Below are 18,776 nucleotides of genomic sequence, written 5' to 3' on the forward strand. Positions count from 1 at the left end.
GCTGCTATTTGATGAAAACACCGCTCTTGAAATCTCAGAATCTTTTCATGTGGCTAGAATAGATAATGGCAGATTTTTTCTTTTTCTTTTTTTTTCCCCCCCCAAGCTCCATCTTGTATGATAGAGGTGTGGTTTTCTCTGAAATGTGCCTGCAGGTGCAGTACCGTGGGTATCGATACTGAAGAGAAGGGTGTGGTTTGCTATAACTTGTGCTGCATTTTATTTTGACATGCTGCACCAATTTGAAATAATATTTATTTAGTAAATCTTACGTCAGAAGATGGCAGTTTTATTTCTTCTGTTCCTGTGTTATTTAGTAGTTCCAGAAGCAGATTGAGAACTGCATGTGTAAAAAATGTATTTAAATTTTGTTGTGTGTAGTATTTTTAAATACCTCTAGATCTGAGTGGAGGAGGTGAATGAAAAAAGGCTAATTTAAAATTTCTTTGCAATTGTTCCTGCTCTAACATTTGAATCTAACATTTGGATCATATTTACAAATAAGCCAGGGTTGAGTGATTTACTGACCAAAGGCGTTTGACTTCACTTGTGATTGCGCAGAGCCCACTGCAGATTTCGGGACCACAGCAGGGCTCAGGCTCGTCATCCAGCAGGTTGATGCAGACGCTGCTTTTTTCTGCTGGCCTTGTACCATTGGGAGTGTATGAAAATATGGACATGCTTCACAAGAGCTGAGCCAAGCTGATTTAAAAAACCCAGCAAAACAGGCAATTTGTACAAATTGTGCCAGTCACCAGCTTACAGATGTTTCATGTTGCTCTTACCGTAATGCAAACAATAGTTGTAAGAGAGCAAAAGCCACCGCCTCGTGTCTGAGCAGACGGCCCCTCCTCCTGCAGCAAACGATGCTGAGTTTGTGGCATCTCCCGCTGCCATGAAAATTGCTGTCATGTCACAGACTAAGCTCTGTGGCTTTGCTGCCAGATTAAGCAGGAGACGCTAGAGCGTGATTAGCAAAAAAATCACCAGGAAAGCAGTGTGTGGGGTTTGAAGGTGAAGAGCTGTGAATAATAGGAATGGCTGTATCATACTCAGCAGCAAGCTGAGCCGGGAGGTGCCAGAGCGCTTGTAAAATGGAGCTGCAGGGAGACAGAAGATAAGCACCGTTGCTGTGCTGATGCTGTGTCACAGCCAGGCACAAAACGCGGAAGCAAACAGCGTTGCATCGACGCCGTTGCATCGTTGCAGTAGTGAGGGGTGGAGGAGAAGCACCTCGGCTCCCACACCCCACAGTGAATGCTGAGCAATGGCATGGATTTACAGTGGTGCTTTCTGCACCTCCCATGCCAATGAGAGCAGGGTTTTTTTTCTCCTTGAATCTTGGCACCTAATGAATTGCTCAGTTTATATGTTCATTATAATACACCGTCTCTCTTTTGCTGTGTTCCCGCTGTCTGTCCTTGGCAGGCTGGAGGGAGGAGAGTGTCCAGGCAGCTTCCCTTGGCTTGCACTGGGAAGAGCTGGGCTGGCAGCTTCTTGTGCCAGGCAATGCACTGAAAACTTGCTATGGAGCCTTTAGGGCTGAGCAGGCAGAGCACCAGTGACTGAGACATCTTTTAGCTGAATAGAAAGGTGGCAGCCGCCCTATAAAGGCTTACACTATTGTCACCTCCTGAGCTGAGTAGTGAGCACACTGTTGTTTGCATTGTGAGAGCACCCGAAGGTCACCCGAGTGGCTGAGGGTACACCTGAGAGCTAGGCAAAGAAAGTGACCTGCCTGGAGGGGTTTACAGCTGGGGAGGGGAAATAGGGGCCAGCGCTGCGTGATTGATTCATGAGCTTCAAGTCACTCCTCCCTCCGCCCCCCTCTGCTTTCCCCAGGGTGCTACAGAGTGTGGCTGTCCTCCAGCCTGGAACATTGTCCAGGTAGGAGAGGACTTTGGTCCCTAGTTTTTCCGGATGTTTGGCACTTGGTCAGAAAACTGCAAGCAGCCTGCCTGACATCAAGCCCCCAGTAAGTAACAAATGGCCCCTGACCATGCACAGGCGGGCTGTGTGCCCGAGGAGGCTAACCTACTTCACAGACCCTGTCTGTGCCGATTTCTGTTCAGGATTTCACTGCCGCAAGTACTAGTGACCTAAGACAGTGCAGGAGCGCCCAGGCATTGGTGGCCTTGGCAGCGGTGCAGGGCAGCAGCGTCCCTTTGCCTTCAGGCCAGGGCTCTGCCTGTCCCAGAAGTGCATGCTTAGCTTATGGCAGGGAATGAATACCCACATGCTGACCAAGGGTTTGTATGAAAGTTTATTTCATGAAGAATATAGCAAATTGCTTGTCAACATTAACCCACGCCTCCCTGCTAGTCAGTTATGTTTGTGTAATTTTTCCAGCATGTTCATGGAAGTGCATCTATATGGGTAGGTGCACACAAGTGTTTGGTACCACTGCTTTGGCTGAGGACAACCCACCCCTGGTTCAGAGCAGGGTGTAGGAGGCAGCGCCTATTTGTTTGGGCACAGCGTGCTGCTGGGGTGTCCACGTGGCACTGAAACCCCACCTGGGTTGCTTGTGCCCATCAGCACCATCTGTGTAAAGGTACCCTGCTTTGCTTGTGCTCCTGGCTTGCAGCGATCTGTAACGTGTCCTACAGACACGCTGACAGCTCGAGCTGGTTGGGAGAAGTTCCAACAAAACCCTTTTTCTTCTGAATTTGCTGATTTGCTGGAATGGAAATGTGTGTCAGAGATGTTTCCACATCTATCAGGTCCTGACGAAAGCTGGGCAAGGCTCCACGGCACCTTCCCTGGTGGCTTGGCAGACGACCTGGGATCAAGCTTTGTGGTTTGGCAGCCTTGTCTCCCACGGCTTCCTATTCCTGGTTGGGGGCAACCAACAGGGCAACCACAGGCCAGCTCAGGTGCAGGACCTGCTCCCTTTCACAACAATTTTGAATGGTTTGTATTTTCTTCTGAGCAGGAAGGTGTCAAGAATTCAAATGTTGAAAGTGTCTATAAAGTGTAATTTTTCTTCTTCACCAGAATTTCTTAGACCCTCTGAAATTCTGAAGAAGGCGAGACTTTGTAGCTAAACATTCAGTAATCCTTTATAAACTGTAAGTGAGGCTTAATTTAATGGATGACTCACATAATTGAGTGCTTTCTTGAAACCGCATTTGTATCCTTTTTAGTTTCAGATTATTCTAATACCTAGTTTTGCCACTTATATATGTATATTTATATATAAAAACGTATAAAATCCTTAAGTCTACAATTATTTTTCCAGGGTTATACCTCTGCTTTATTTTAGTCTGTCTTATTTTCCCAGCCTGTTACATTTGTTCCTATTTATTATGCATCTTCTCCTGCTTTAAAAGAAATAAAAAGTAGAACATCTTGATGAGCGTGTAGATTTTTGACTCATTAGCAGTGACAGATGCAGTGCTCTGGTAACATTCCCTTCCCGTGTCAATAAGCTCCTGCCTCTTGTAATTGGACAGTATTAATGTTTAGGAAGGCAACTGAATGAGCTTAAAAAGAGCTCACAAGATGGTCGTCTCCGCAGGTCAGCAGGCAGTGTCGTAAATCATCATGGTAAGGAGATGCAACTGCCAGCGTGTGGCAAAATAACTTATTAGCGTTCAGGCTGCTGCTTCACGAGTTCTGCCATTACAAGTGACAGTAGAGAGGCTGGGGAGAAAACAGGGAGCCTGCTCTGGCAAATCCCAGACTGAGGATGTGCATTTGTCTCAGTGAAGAGGGTACCAACATCCTTCAGCAAGAGGGTACCAACATCTGAGGCAGGTCCCAAGGACATATTTCATTGTAGTTCTGGGCCTTGGTTCCCCCCCCCAAGGTCATCTTGCTGCTGCTGCACATGGAGAAAAGCCTCAAACCTTGTGTACGTACTCTTTTGTCATGTGCTGTACTTATAATGTCTTTTTCCCCATTCTTTCTCCCCTTAAAATGCCTGTTTCTCCCTTTTTGCTTTTCCAGAAGGGCTATAGAGACTTTGAACCTGTAAAATGTTCAAATACAAGCTGAAAAGTAAATATCCTAGATATAACTGAGAAGTTACCTTGAAGAAAGGTTGTTGTAACGCCCCTAACTCTGACTTGGCGCTTTTTAATCAATAAATTTTTAGGAGGTCTGTATTGTTGTCCTTTTTTTATAGATGAGGAAACATATCAACTTGTTTAATTGTTTTCGAAACTGGGAATTTGGGACATGCATGGTTTATATGTGTGAGTCATCCTGTAATTAAACCAAGAATTGAGTCTGGAGTGAGGAGTATAAAATATGGACAAAATGGACATTCAGAGTTATTGTTTAGTGAGCCAAGGAAATAATTTACAATAAATGGCTTTTTTTATATATGAATGGGAAAAGAAGGTTCTGACTGCTTTAGAGTTTTCCAGTGTTCACAGTCACTTGGCAAAAGTCTTTCCAAAAGCGTTATGTGCTGAAGTTGAGACTTTCCCTGTCTCTGGGTACGTGGTAGAGTGCTGGCGATTCCAGTACGACTTCTTCAGCAAGGGAGTTCAAATATTGGTTCTCAGGAATACGCAGTGGTAAAATTTGCTTTCTGTAAAATATATTTTTTGAGAACAGAGTGTAACCATTTGAATAGAGAAAAATGGAAACATGATTTTTGTGAACAGTGCCCCAGCAGCCTTAGTATTTGGACAGTTCCTCACAGGAAAAAATGTTTGCTTTCTGGCACTTCAGAAAATACCAAGAGGCAGTAGCTCGCTTTGCTGTTTGTATGATATTTCAGGCAAACTGAACTTTGGAGGCGGCACTTCTGTCCTCATTCATGGAGTGAGTGAGATACGGCGTGGGGAGCCTCAGTACAGACTGCCCCCAACTAATCAGCAGCCTTTGACCTGCAGGAATCGCAAATTAGACACCAATTCATTCTTCATGCCCACTAGAAAATAAGATTTTCTGCTGTCAGTCTGTAACACAGTACAGGAGGCCCAAGCTGTGGGCCGTGTCCTGTGGCCGCCTTGGTGGAGCGGCTGAGTTGACCCTGCTGAGCTGACGTTGCTTAAAGCAGCTTCCCTGAGCAGGAATTTCTGCGTTACAGAGCTCAGCAGCCTCTCCTGACCTTCTCCCTTCCTATTTCAAGATCTGTTACTCATCCAGGGATGCTGAGAGTCACAGGTGAGCTCAGCTTGGCCATTCCAGTGTTGGGCAGTTTATTCTGGGGCCTTCTCTTCCCTTTTTGGCCTTTGTACAATAAGGTGGTGGTAAAAAGGGGATGTAGCGGGATTTCAAGTGTTTCCATGTGCAATGAGTTCTGCTTTGAGGCAAAAGGACTGTGGTGACCATGAGGCCTCACGTTCCAAAAGTCAAAAATAAACACTCAGTGAAACTATGGTTTTCCTCTCCACTGTCTATGTACCCACCTGAACCTATAGCATAGACCTTTATATAGAATAAGTGCTTTGATGTTAATGGCTTTCTATATAATATAAACCTACTTAGTATCATCAATATGTTACCATGTTTATTTATTTCAACAAACCCACATTTCTTCCTTTTTTTCCCCCCCAGAGTGACCGACTACTCATTAAAGGTGGAAGAATTATCAATGATGACCACTCCTTCTATGCAGACATATACCTTGAAGATGGACTTATAAAGTTGGTTTTTTTAAATATTGAACTTTTTTTGCATGCCTGTTAGTATAGACTACTGTGATGGTGCTGACCTGCAGCCAGCATCTTGGTTACCTCTAGATGTGGAGCTGTAGTAGAGCAGCGTAGGAGAGAATTATTTTATCTTTACTAAGATGAGATAAGTAGAAAATTTCTTTACTGTAAGTTGAAGGTATTTGCTCTTCAAACAGTTCAATCCTAGTTTCTTCCAAACTAGTCAAGGCAAGTAGGCTTTCTCAAGAAGTAATGCTAATGGATGTTTTTGAGTCCATATGTGACAGAATGCTCATTACAGCTTTTTTCCCCTCACATAATCAGGGTGAATGCAGCCATGGTCTGAAGGATTGTACGGCACAGAAATACGCCCCATGTTACACAGTGCTAATGGGGACCTACTCCTTCTTGGTTCCCCTGTTGGTTAATGCTGAAGCATAGCATGGTCTGTTTGTACAACATTGTCATGCATTGCTCGTTTGTCCCTTTTCTTGTTTAGCAAAGATATATAATCTTAAATCTTCACACAATTAGACGGAAAATCCTACTGATTTATCAGGATATAAAATACAGGAACTGGGAAAGTATTTCTTAGGTGAAAAAACATAAAATACATGTTACAGATAGCCTGGGAAACAGTACCAGTTGTCTATTCATGTAGTGATACTAGTCCTACCTTGGCTTCGTGGAGATGGAGGTCTCTAGTTTTGCAAAGTTATGTAGTGTGTACAAGCACTCTGATGCACACAAGGATCAAAGCCTTTTTCTTGACTGCTAAACATTTTCACTAGTGACCTAACAAGTTTGGTCTCCAGAGGCTACAATTTAATGCCCGGAAACATAATTATGGTTATCTGATAAATAATTCGTTATCTGCTTGTTTACAGAGCTCCTTTTCTTAAGAATATATCATCAGATTAGAAGTCCAGTTCTTTACATATCTGTGGCTACTTATGTTATTCATGATTCATGTTATTCTAACAGAAAAAAAGTCTGAATGCTTGTATCCGTGGACTATGTGGTTTTCTTTTTAATACTGCACTCAGCTTTTCCAGTTGTAGTGTTACCTGCATTGCAGAAGTGGCAAAAGGAGCATATCGTTTTAAGTGGAGAAGGCACAAAATTATGAACACATATTTTTTTAATACCAACAATCAACCAAGTTGTGCTCTCTCTGATAGGCATTTTAGATGAGTTTTTCTCTGCTTTTCTTTGTTCAGATGCAGATTTCCTAGTAACACTTGTAAGCATCAGAACTGATAAAACAACTAAGCACATGAGATGCTGTGAGTCTGAAACTGCTGTGGATTTTTGGCCTTGATTCCCAAAATATAATGGTACTTGGTAGGCAGGTTAGCAATGCCAAGCTTTCAGCTGCCCTGCCATTTCACAGCCCTTGCTAAGTGCATAGACTCCCTCTGAAATCCATGCATGGATCCATACCTCCAGAAAGTATTGCAGCTGCCTGAGATAGCTGGGATTAATAACGAATAGACAGACAAGATCTTAGTTTTTAAAATGCCTTTATCTTTGCCTAAGGAGGCAAGTTTACTGTTCAACACCCTGAGTTGTGCCTGGTTTCCTGGATTTAGATGACCCGAGGTTTTTCTTTGTAAACTGTGCCAGAAGTCCTGCTTTGAAAAAGCAGCTACTTTGTGAGGGCAGCCTGGTGTGAGATGGGCTTGGGTCCTTACTGTGTTCAGATGATAAATTCTGCAGTCTAGGGAAGTGCTATATTTTCTGGGATTGGTCTCTTTTAGTTTCTCCAGCTGGAACTGCCCATTGTGTCTAAGTGTTTAACATAGTTGTTAAATGTTGCTCAAGATCCTTTGGAGCAGGACCTTGAACCTCAGGCATCCACATTTCAGTTGATGCCCTCACTCTCCAGCTGCAGATTCTGCTGATAATACAGAATTCTTTCCACAGAATGGAGCAGCCACCAAACCACTCAGCCCAGAATAGGCAAGAGTGTTCTGGTTTTGCTGGGATATAAAAGATCTGGGTTAATTTTCTTATTCTGCAGTGGAAACTGATTGGAAAATAGAGGGTTGGGTTTCTCTGGCTGACTAATGAAATGAAGTAGGGTCTTTTAAGGCTTATTGTCCTGCAGAGAGGAGTGCAGATATAACCTTGAACGTGTTTGAAGATTAGCTGTAGTTTGGAGGACGGTAGATGCTTTTTCCTACTTACAAATGCTCAGACTGACTCCCTAGGTACAAGGGAGCAGTGGTGCATGTGGATTTTTCCTAGCTGAAACTTAAGCCCTGCGCACTCAGGTGGCAGCTGACAGGCAGTTCTCTGGTATCTAAATAGTAATTTAGATATTTAGTAATTTAAATTGCCATTGGCACATAAATAATACATTTTGCTTACATCTATCCTGCCTCTCATTTCCACATGAGGAAATGAGCCCTGGTCTCCACGCCAAGCGGCACGTCACGGTCTGGTGCCTGCTGTCCTCTGCTCTGTCCTTGCCAAGGGGAAGGGTTGGGTCCCTCTGGGCTGGAGAGGACTAACAAGTGTGCAGGATGGGTGGCTGGCGATGGGGTCTCCAGAGTTGGGCAGACGATGAGCCAAGTTAGGGGGAACCTCGGATGCCTAAAAGACATCTGGGCTTGATAACGAAAGAAATAACTCCGCTGAGTTGTGGGGGAGGTTTTCAGCTTTCTCAGGTTAAGCTTATGAAGCGTTGAAACCTGATGTTTCCTTTGGGCTTTAATCAGCTCATGTATGCCAGAATTTACCAGCTTGTTCAACTGAAGCCGATAGACAGCATGAGCTTCCTGTGAGTCTGAGTTTTCTAGTTGCTGGTGCATCAGAAAACCAGCTCAATCAGTTGTACAGTGTCTAGAATACAGTTTTCTGCGCTATTGTATTTTTTCACCCACAAGTAACTGAACCCCATTCTTATTAACATACACTTAGCATTAAGAAGTGAGCAATCCAGGAATCCTGTCACATTATCTCTTACTCTGTGTTCTAGTTAGTCAGAATAAAAATAACCTTGAATGCCAGTGAAGATCAGCCTTATCCCAGCCTTAATCTTGATGCCAGGGCAAGAGATGAAACAGGCTCCTGACAGGTAGTAGCACAGCAGCAGCATCCACAAAGGCCATTTGGTCCCATGTCACTTCAGCATGGATGACTTCAGCCATTGCCAAATAAGCTGTTAACTCAATTGTACACTGAAAATAACGAGCAATGAGTCATCAAAAAGCTTCCATACATACTTAGCACTCTTTCACTTCATTAGGATATGCGTTTTCTTGAACAGGGAACTGGTAGGTACTGATTGTGGAAGAAAATAAAAATGAATTACTTTTATATTTCTGTGTAGGTTTTCTTTAATATTGTTATTTTCAGAAGGTGTGGTCCTTGGAGTGCAATTCCACCTTAGACGTATTTAAAGGAGATTGGTCATAGTAATTTTTTTCCCAGTTCAGTTTTTTAGCAACACAAACACTGTACAAAGGTTGAGGATTGTTCTGATTAAATTCTGGGGAACGGATTCAACTAATGAAAATTAGTGCAACACCATTATTATCCATGGGGCTACCTAACTTTATACAAGGTTTCAATGTGCTCATGCATTGGAGTGCCTTTGCAAGCCAGATTTTAACAGCAGAGAAGCTTCTTGCAACTTGTTTCTGCAATTGGGTGTGCTGGGCTGCTGCTGGCTTTTGCATATGTATCAATTCCCTGTTCGTCATGGTGTCATTAGCGCTCCTCACAGCTGTAACAGGTTATGACATGCTCCCAGTACTATACGTGTTGATGAATATTAGACGCCAGACATGAAGTTGTACGGCTTCAAGCTGTGATATTATCAGCTCTCACGAGTAAGCCCTTTTGGATTTGCTCAGTGCTGAGCGGCAGAGACCCAGCTCGGGATGCTGGCGGGGAGTTTGCTAACCGAATGGCTGTGCTTCCCTCCAGCCAAAACCCAGAGCACCACGGGAGCCAAGCTGCTGGAGGTGATGTTTTTGCATAGCACATGAAGCAAATTCTTGACCTCTTGGGGCTATTTATTAACTCTGGCGGTTTGGCCAAATTCCAATGTGAATAATTATCTGTGGTTTTTTTCACTGGTTTTAATTAACGGTTATATTCATTTTCGGTTCTAGCTTGTTGCAATTGGCAATCAGTTGCTGTGTTTTGCTCCGTAGGTGGGAGTTGCATTTTAATATGGGAGAAACAGATTCAGCAGCTCAGATGTCTGGGGTATTTGTTTAGCTGTGGATAAATGTTATTTTATACCAGACAAAAGGAAATTAAGACAAGGACTGTGTGTCTGTAATATGAGATAAACTAAGTGAACTTAAACTACCTTATAGTTATCTCTAAGCCCAAATATATTACAGTGTAACAACGCAGAGACATGGCTTCCACACAGACCCATACCTTTTCCTGTTTGGCACCATGCGAAGTAGACAATAAAAATGTAATGTGGCTTTAAAAGTTAAAGGTTAATTTACTCATAGTTGTGTCCATGAACACTCAAAGTATTTTGATTGTAAGTATCTAGAGTTTGCTTGATATCAGCATGGGGGACAGACTAATATTTTTAATAGTGAAAAAAAAAATCCTGTTTTGAAGAACTGAAGGGAAAAAGATGGCAACAGTTAATTAATATTTTTCCACACAGTTATGCAGAATGTTTCACTGAGTTTTAACTTTTAAGAGGAGGATGAAGAATATGTGACATGGTAGATTAAAGGTGTTTGGGTCTCTTAAATATGTGTTTCTGTATCTTAGGATATTTAGATTTCTTTTTAAGGATAAATTTTCATTGCTTGGTTACAAAGCAATTATAACTCCTTTCTGATGAGCCTTGTGCTTCTGCCATATATTTACAATTACAGCTTGCTGTCATATTTGATCTATGTTTTTCTGTTTTCATTTAAGAACTTAATATACAAAACCGGAGCCCCCAAGAGAGCGTTAACTGTACATATTTGTAATTGTTTAAAGATAGGAATCATATAAAAAAATAATCATTTTTTGATGCTGGTGTGTTACGGCTTCTTTATTGGCCACTAGAGCAATGCAAAGCAGCCCGAGCACATGGCCCCCCTAGGCAGGCTCGCGGATGCTTTGCTCTGCCAGTGCCGTGCAGAGCGGCCAGAGCGGGTGTTTGAGCTTCACCTTTCCTTTGGGGTCCCAGTTCTTTCTGCATGGCCCCTAGGTTCCTCTCCCCTACATGCCTCAAATAGCTTCTGTCCTCTGTGCTTCTTTGTTTGAGTAAAATAATATTGGCTTTCCTTGCTGCCTAGGCAAATAGGAGAGAATCTGATTGTTCCTGGAGGAGTCAAGACTATAGAGGCTAATGGGCGCATGGTTATTCCTGGGGGAATAGATGTCAACACTTACCTACAAAAGCCCTACCAAGGAATGACTGCTGTCGATGACTTCTATCAAGGCACAAAAGCAGCACTAGCAGGGGGCACCACCATGATCAGTGAGTACCAGCAATACTAACTCTTCCCACCCCAAGCTGAAGCTTGTGTAGCACGTGTGGGGATAGCTACAGAGGTTCCATACCAATTTTCTGAGATCTTCTGCAATGAATCTTCAAATTTCTGGCCACTGTGTTGGAGATCCATTCATCATTGTCACCTAGGGTTGGCCTGAAAAGGAACTTACCCTCAGAAAGAAACAGCAGCATGGGGAGTTGTCTCTTGGATTTCCCTCTGAAATACAGAACAAGCCCTGAGGGATAATATACTTACTCTTGGGATTTTTGAAAAACAGGGTAATTAGTGCTGTAGGTATATGGCACAGAAAATCTGACAAAGATCCGCTGTTCCCACCTAGTGACATTTCAGGGGCTTTGGAAATAACAAGATGCTTATTTATGAACTTGGATTTGGCACCAGGAATCGAGGAAGTCCTTACCAGCGATGTCCTCAAGGAACACCTTTCTTGGTGGAAGGGAGAAGTGTTTCTCGTTGTTAAAGACCCTTCTTCTGTCTGCCATATGGGAGGACAAGATTTATCTCTTTCCTACTAGCAGTGGCTCGGCCCTTGGTTAGATGTCGTGAGGCAGTTGTTCAGGTGACATAAATGGTCTTAGCTTCCTTGTGCAGAGGAGCTGCCCAGTGGGGTTTTACTCCCACTGAATTGGAATGTGGCTTTTTTTTGCGGAGTGGTGTTATCTATTACCTGTGTTCAGCAGCAAGTATTAGCTGAAAGGATCTCTGGCAATAAGCACAAAATGCACTGCTGTTCATTACTTTTGTTACTAATTTTTTTAGTGTATGTTCTTCAGTTGAGGCTTCCTGTGCGGTATTAGGTTTTCAAATGCCACCGATAAGCCCATCTTGTTTTGTTTCCATACTTACTTTTGACCTAGGCCTGCAAAGATAAGTATGTATACATAAGTAGTCATGTCTTTATTTTATGTCAGTAAGCATTGTGGCATCATGAGAAGCGGAAAGCCTTGAGACAGTGAAGATGCATAGTTGCAGCGCACTCGATCTGCCGTATAGTTGGCTGTGTGTTTGTGCTATACATCATCTCTGTTCAGACGTTTGGCCATGTTCCCAGTTCTGGCTGCTGAGAAATCATTCGGCATCTCCATTGATATATTGGTAAGGCAGAGTGGGTCAATTCAGTGACTACGAGACACTGCTTAATAAGAATGCTTACTGTGAAATATACATAGAAATGGACACGTCAGACAATAAATACAGGTAAGTCCAGAACTTGTGGTCTCTTGCAAAACCGTAAAGGGAAAGACAAATGTTTTCTAAACTGTGAGATGTTTGGCTCTCCCACTGTGTGTCTACTGATGCTGCCCCAAGCAGGTTGCCAGATCCAGCTTTAGTATAGACTGTCCACAAAGTCTGCTATACCTGAGACAGCAGGACCTGACTAGCATCCCAAAGTTATGGTCTGCACACAGACTGCCTCCAAGGCTGCTGTTTTGGCCGAGATGCTGGAAGGCTACTTACAGGCACTGAGGAAATCTGAACAGTGTGCAGTCTGGGTGACAGACACTGACTCTCTTTTTCAGTCGACCACGTGCTTCCAGAACCTGGATCGAGTTTACTGACCTCCTTTGAGAAGTGGCATGAGGCAGCTGACACCAAATCCTGTTGTGATTACTCTCTCCATGTGGACATTACCAGCTGGTATGATGGGATTCGAGAAGAGCTGGAAATACTGGTGCAAGACAAAGGTTAGTGAGTGAAAATTAGTAGTGTTTTTTGTTTTTATTGAAATATCATATGGAGGAGAAATTTTGAAGTACTTTAATGAATGCACCATCCAGAATAGAAATGCACAGGTGCTGGTTGTGCTGCCCAAGGTTCTGCACTACCTTGGAGCTTTTGTATTCACTTACTGCTGTGTAAAATGGACCTAAAACTGTGCATTAGTGCTAGTCAGCAGCAAGGCCGTCGGAGGGAGTAGGTTTACCCCAATATAGGCATGGAAAATTAAGATGTGTATGTTGTCAGATACAAATGTATCACTTTATGCTTGCTTGTACATGTGGAAATAGGCTCAGACATTGCATACTTAGGTTTTATTTTAAGATAAAACTCAGAGATCAGCATTTAGGATAATCAGCCCAGTCCCCTTAGATCCTCTATTTCATGAATGGAGAGAATGAGACATTTGAAGGTAGCAGTTCAGATTTTAATTAGACTGGAATCTGCCCATTTAGCTGCCTCAAGTTAAGCCCCAATATGAAGGGCACATGTGTCTGAGAAACTGTCATCACAGGGTAGATCTCATTTCTCAGCAATGGCTTAGGATAATTTACTAGCTGAGACTAGATTTCTTTATAAAATATGCCTATATTTTTAAAATAGGTTCAAATTGTTAGAAAAAAGAGAAGCTAAAGTTAGGTACCTAATATTGAAAAAATGTCCTGATTTTCTCAAGTGCTTGGTCCCCAGTGGCTTTCCCTGAAGTTACTAGAAGACGCTTTGTTTCAGGACTTAGTAAAACCAGGTCACTTTATTTAGGAATCTATTTAAGAAACGTATGGGCTTGATTCAATTCAATTAACAGGTCTGCTATCATGTGAGATGGTGTGTTACCCTATCTGGGCTCCAGCTACCACTCCAGAACAGCACAGATAAAGCCTCACATAAATCCTTTTCCATACATGCCAGCTCAGTGTAGCAGTGTCATATATGGAGGGCATCTTGGTGGCATCAGATATGTATGTGTGAACAATTGAATCTAGCCTTCAGAAAATAATAATTTTGATCTAGTTCCTTAAAATTCTGCCTAACAGCATGGATTTTCAGTCCAGAAACATTTTTTCAAATATTTTTCACTTGATACTTTCCTTGAAAATGCATGGATATTAATTCAGAAATATTTTTGAAATGGTATTTAGTTACCATGAGTAAATCAGAATGACCCTTGTGTTGGGAAGTCTAACTAGTATGTGTATGCAGCATCCTTTGTAAGGTGTAATGCTAGTGATGACTTAGATTTGAACAATTCTTTTTATATAGAAATGTACTATCGAAGTAGAAAAACAAAGCAAAATCCTATTTTTGAGTGAGCAATTGTTTGCTGTGATAATGTGGAGGTACAGTCAGGTAGGGGAATTTATCCTGTATCGCAGCATGCTAGCAGTACATGTGCTGTATAACCAGATTTTAGGCAACAAAACCCTTCAATCAGCAGGATTACACATTATTTGGAGAAACCGCAGCTGGTGTTACGTAATTCTTTATAATATAGGTGATTTTTACAAGGTGATGACATCTGTCAACACTGATGGTGCCAAATCTGTGCTATTTCCCCGCTATTAGTGTTAACATGGATACGCTGCTGTGCATTAGCTGACTGTACTCCAGACAAGTATACTGTGCCTTGTTTCAAAGGTTAGATACTATTTTCCAGAGCTCCCCGGTCACAGATGGCTCAGCACTCCCAAATGTGCCTGAGGGCTTCCATGAAAAGCCTGGTGCAGACAGTTAGATTAATAGTTTTCTCCAACTATTGAAATGTGAGTCTTCAATATGAATCTGACCTGCCTTTCACTCTTCAGGGGAAGCAGGAATCTGTTCATCGGTTCCTGAACTGGGATGTGTGACGGGGCCCTAGGTGGCCTCTTTGGTGGCAGTAGCATTAGGAGGTCACCTTTGTTCTCGTGGATGCTGCAGTATGTCTCAGGCAGTCAATGTGAATTACTCTCACGTGTTAGGAGACGCAAGGTAAGGGCGAGTACGAAAGCACAAGAGGAAATATTTCAGCATGGCAGAGGCTTTCAAATTAATGGATAATATCTGCTGATAATTGGAAACATTTGAGCCAGCTGGTGCAAATAGACTTGATGTCAATGGAGTGACACTGGTTTTCATCAGCTGGGAATCTGGATTGAATTTGTTCTCGGCTGATTGTCTGGTGGGCGAGTTAGCCAAGTAACAGGGCTCAGTTAATCACGTTTCAGTGCTGCATGTGCCTAATACAATCTCGGCATGAATAACAGGGGAGCTTACAGAGCTGCTGTTGAGGTGCGCTGTCATGAGGTATAATTGAATAATTAATCAGTTTTAAATCAATACAAAGCTAATTTAAGGAGACATAGGCTTTGGAACAGCCTGGAGATTTTGTAGAACCAAATGTTGATGATAAAGACTCAGGCTTGTAGCATTTTGGCAGCTAATTTGGGACTGGGCTTCTCCAGTATATGCAAAGGAACAAGAGCCTGAAATGTGTTGGCAAACGCCTCACTCGTTCCTTTAACTACTGCACTTTGTCACTGTTCAAAAAAACCTGTAGCACTGGCTGAAATTTGGAGAGGATCCTGTTGAGTACTCCTGGTGTGAAAGCAAGCAGGACATTAACAAGAATGTAGTATGTAACAAATATTAAGCATTAAGGTCAATAGGCCATGGACCAGGTCTTTTGAAAAGCCACATATTTCCAATGAGTAGATCAAGACACCAGACCAAGGCATTAGGCAAAGAGTCTAATTCTAGGTACCTGTATATGTAAATTGGTGTTATTTTATCTTGGTTTCTTGTAAAGGTACTCTCTTTGCAAGGCAGGATGGTTCAAACCATCCCTCCTGTTAGCTGTAAAGGCAGCCTGTGAGATGCCTTTCCACTTTGTGTGTGTCTAATGTGGTAGCTGAGGGCGTGGATGTGCATTTAGATGGGAGAACTCTGCTTCTGCACTGTGGGGGCTGTCGGTAAGGGATGGGCTCAAGATCCCACGGCAGGATCCCTTCTACTCTCATCGGCTTCAGGGAGAACATTAACGTGAGTGGGAGCAAAACTCACAGTCGTTTTACCAAGGTCAGAAAAGGGCCTAAGAAGATAAAAAGGCAATAAAAGAAAAAGGAAGAGAACATATATTATTTGTATATGTATCAATGTATGTCTTCCAACCACAGTACCCAGAGAAAGCTGCCTTATCTCCTGCGGGACTGTAATTAAATGAATTACCTTTGGCTAGATGCCAGTGATAAAGGAGAGTAATACGTAACCCAGCTCTTTGCTTACAGAGAAATGTGTATGAGAGGATTCAGTCCTGTGCCATCATTGAGGCTAGTTGGCATGGCTTGGACCAGCCTTGACAGGTCTCTCGTTGCTTCGTGTGTGCGTGGTCACCCGTGAAGAAAGGTGGCTCCCAGGTGCAGCTGACATCTGAGACACTATCGGGGGTTTGTGAAGAGAAACAGAGCTTTCTTCCAAGGCAGGTTGGGCAGATGTGGTCAGAGGGGAGATGGTGCTGCAGGCATGAGGCTGTAAGCACTGACCCCAAGGGAGGCATAGTCAAGCTTAAAAGTTTTAAAGCAGGGACATACTAAGTACATTGAAACTGTGTAATGAGGAATAGGCTGAGGGATTACAGTTAGTAAAGGCCATGCGTGTTTTCTGGGAACCTGAGAAATACGAAAATAGGAAGAAAGGACAGGCTCACAGGCTGACGGGGCTCCACGGTCCAGGCTGGATTTGCTCAGTGTGGAAGTCGGCAAGGAGGGGCTGGCTCCTGCTTTGTATTTCTCCCCGAGCTGCCTGGCTTTAGCAGGAAGACATAATACCAGGGATCATTTCAAGGTTTTATCCTGCATGTATCCTAGGGTGTTTTAATCTTGTAATTGTGAATAAATAAATTCTCTGTGTGAGTGTGAACAACCATACCCTCTGCCTGAGGATATATCTGTGCCTTCTAGACTCATGAAGGAGTTATATCTTCATCAGAGAGCCTTATTCATTCTGTGTAGCCAATATGTATAACATGCACAGATCTCTTTCTTTTTCTTTTTGCCCCAGGAAGTACGGTTTTCATGACGGCTGTTTTGAAATGCAGCATACGTGGCTTAGACAGCTTAGAATTTACTTTTCTTTTAAGCTAGAAAACTCTGAGATCAGTCCCTGTACCAAACTGGGGATGTTGTCAGTAGACTAAAGAGTAAGGCAAATTTATACACTAATATGAATTCAGATGCACAGAAAATATGAACAGAAGAGGTGTGGAATTCCCATTCCGTTAGAATACAAAGTTGTGTAAATAATAAAATCTTTGAAATAAATAGCAAAAATTGTAGGGGTTTGAATACAGTTGGTTCTTGGCAACTGACACCCAACACTAGCATTTCTTACTGATTTCTAAAATTTGGAGTTGTCTCCAGTGTCCCAGTGTCTGCCATCAGCTAAGCTGGGTGCTTTAGGCAGTGGGTCAAGGAAAAGCAAGTCTGTGTGCAAGTTCAGATACACATTTCCTACAGCTTCTCAGCACTTTGGGGAAACTTAACTGGATGTTTATCTATTAAAAAGCACAGTTTCAGGTCAGGCTGAAATGTTTTTCTGATTAGCTAAAGAAAGCTAAAAAGAAAACCAGTGATTCACAGAACCTTTCACAAGTTTTTTTTAAACTTTACAAACTTTACATGCTTGCTTTAGCCACTGTCTCTTGGCTGTGATTTGGCTACAAGCAATCTCATTTGCAGTGGTGGCTGGGTTCCTCCAGGGCTGAACATAAGCAATCCACAGAGTCCCACAAATTCCCCCAGGGAAGAGGGGATTCAGGCTTCCAGTCCTAGCAGCTGTAATCCATCTGTGAGCCATGCTTTATTTCTGGCAATCACTGGTGAAAAGCCTAGTCCAGATGAACATTCTATGACCTATTTTTCCTGAAGTTTTTGTTGAAATACAATTTAAGAATCCACTTACATGGCAACACCTTTGAATTTTGTCTTGGAACAGGTGTGAACTCTTTTCAAGTCTACATGGCCTACAAAGATCTCTACCAAATGTCCGACAGCCAGGTATTGCTCTGACTGCTTTTCATTGCTCTGATCTGTCCTCTCTTCTGTGATCTCCCCCCGAGCACTTGAGGAGTTGCTAAGGTTGAATCCCAGAGAAATGTTCCCACTGACCTGAGTGGCACTGGGGGAAATGTGCAGTGGAGGAGTTTTTCTCTCTGGAGGGTCAGTGCAGAGCAGTGTTGAACATCTGCATGTGTTCCTTCGAGTGCGTGACATTCACCTTCTGCAAGGATTATCTGGTGTGTCCCAACATTGCAACCACTCAGCACTGCTCAGGATTTTGCTGTGCACTTTATTTTGCTGTTACCTTTCAAGAACTCTAGGTCAGAGAGGGAAGAAGAGGTGAAGCACTTCAGGAGGTGGCAGTTTTAACATTTCAAGAGTTTCTCAGTTGCTGCAAACAGCTAAGTGGAGTTGCTCTTTGGGGGAGGTGGCCTTTTCTCATTAGGGCTGGAGATAACAATGAGCTTGTTTGTCCAGGGCTCATTACAGATTCCAGACTCTTCAGCTTTCCCATTCATAAGTATCAGGTCATTGTAAATGGACAATGGCATCTGTTAGTACTAATAATGTTTGCTTATTCAGTTGAGAAAATGTTTCTTTCTTACTTATTCCCAGAGCTATAGCTCTTGGTCTCTTAAATAACTGTTACACCTCCAACCCATGTGGTTTTAATTGGAATTTTAGACATAATAACATATAAATATTCTCTGAGAGGCAGTGCCTGTTAAATTCAACTCCCTAATGGAATTGCCAAGAGAAATACATCAAAATGTTTAATGTGTGGCTAGACTAATGCCTGGTACCTTGTTTAAATGCTCACGTTGCACGCTGTGTATTCCGACCCATTCAATGCTAGCTGAAGTGCCCTAGTGCAGAAGCGGGCACTGTAGAAACCGTGTCTTCAGTATTTGATCTGT

At 42.8% G+C, this 18,776-nt stretch overlaps 1 protein-coding gene across 2 annotated transcripts in view; it reads left to right on the forward strand.

The window, feature by feature from the left end:
- CRMP1 (collapsin response mediator protein 1) overlaps window positions 1-18,776 on the forward strand; it is a 51,660-nt gene that overhangs the window by 11,347 nt on the left and 21,537 nt on the right. For both annotated transcript variants that reach the window (XM_009471124.2, XM_087736936.1), the window contains exons 2-5: window positions 5,515-5,603; window positions 10,886-11,070; window positions 12,628-12,792; window positions 17,795-17,856. In XM_009471124.2, the coding sequence (XP_009469399.1) occupies window positions 5,515-5,603; window positions 10,886-11,070; window positions 12,628-12,792; window positions 17,795-17,856 (501 nt within the window). The remainder of the gene's footprint in view (window positions 1-5,514; window positions 5,604-10,885; window positions 11,071-12,627; window positions 12,793-17,794; window positions 17,857-18,776) is intronic.

Source organism: Nipponia nippon, unplaced genomic scaffold (genome assembly GCF_047370975.1).
Source record: "Nipponia nippon isolate SJK-2023a ecotype South Korea unplaced genomic scaffold, ASM4737097v1 scaffold_6, whole genome shotgun sequence".
NCBI lineage: Eukaryota > Metazoa > Chordata > Aves > Pelecaniformes > Threskiornithidae > Nipponia > Nipponia nippon.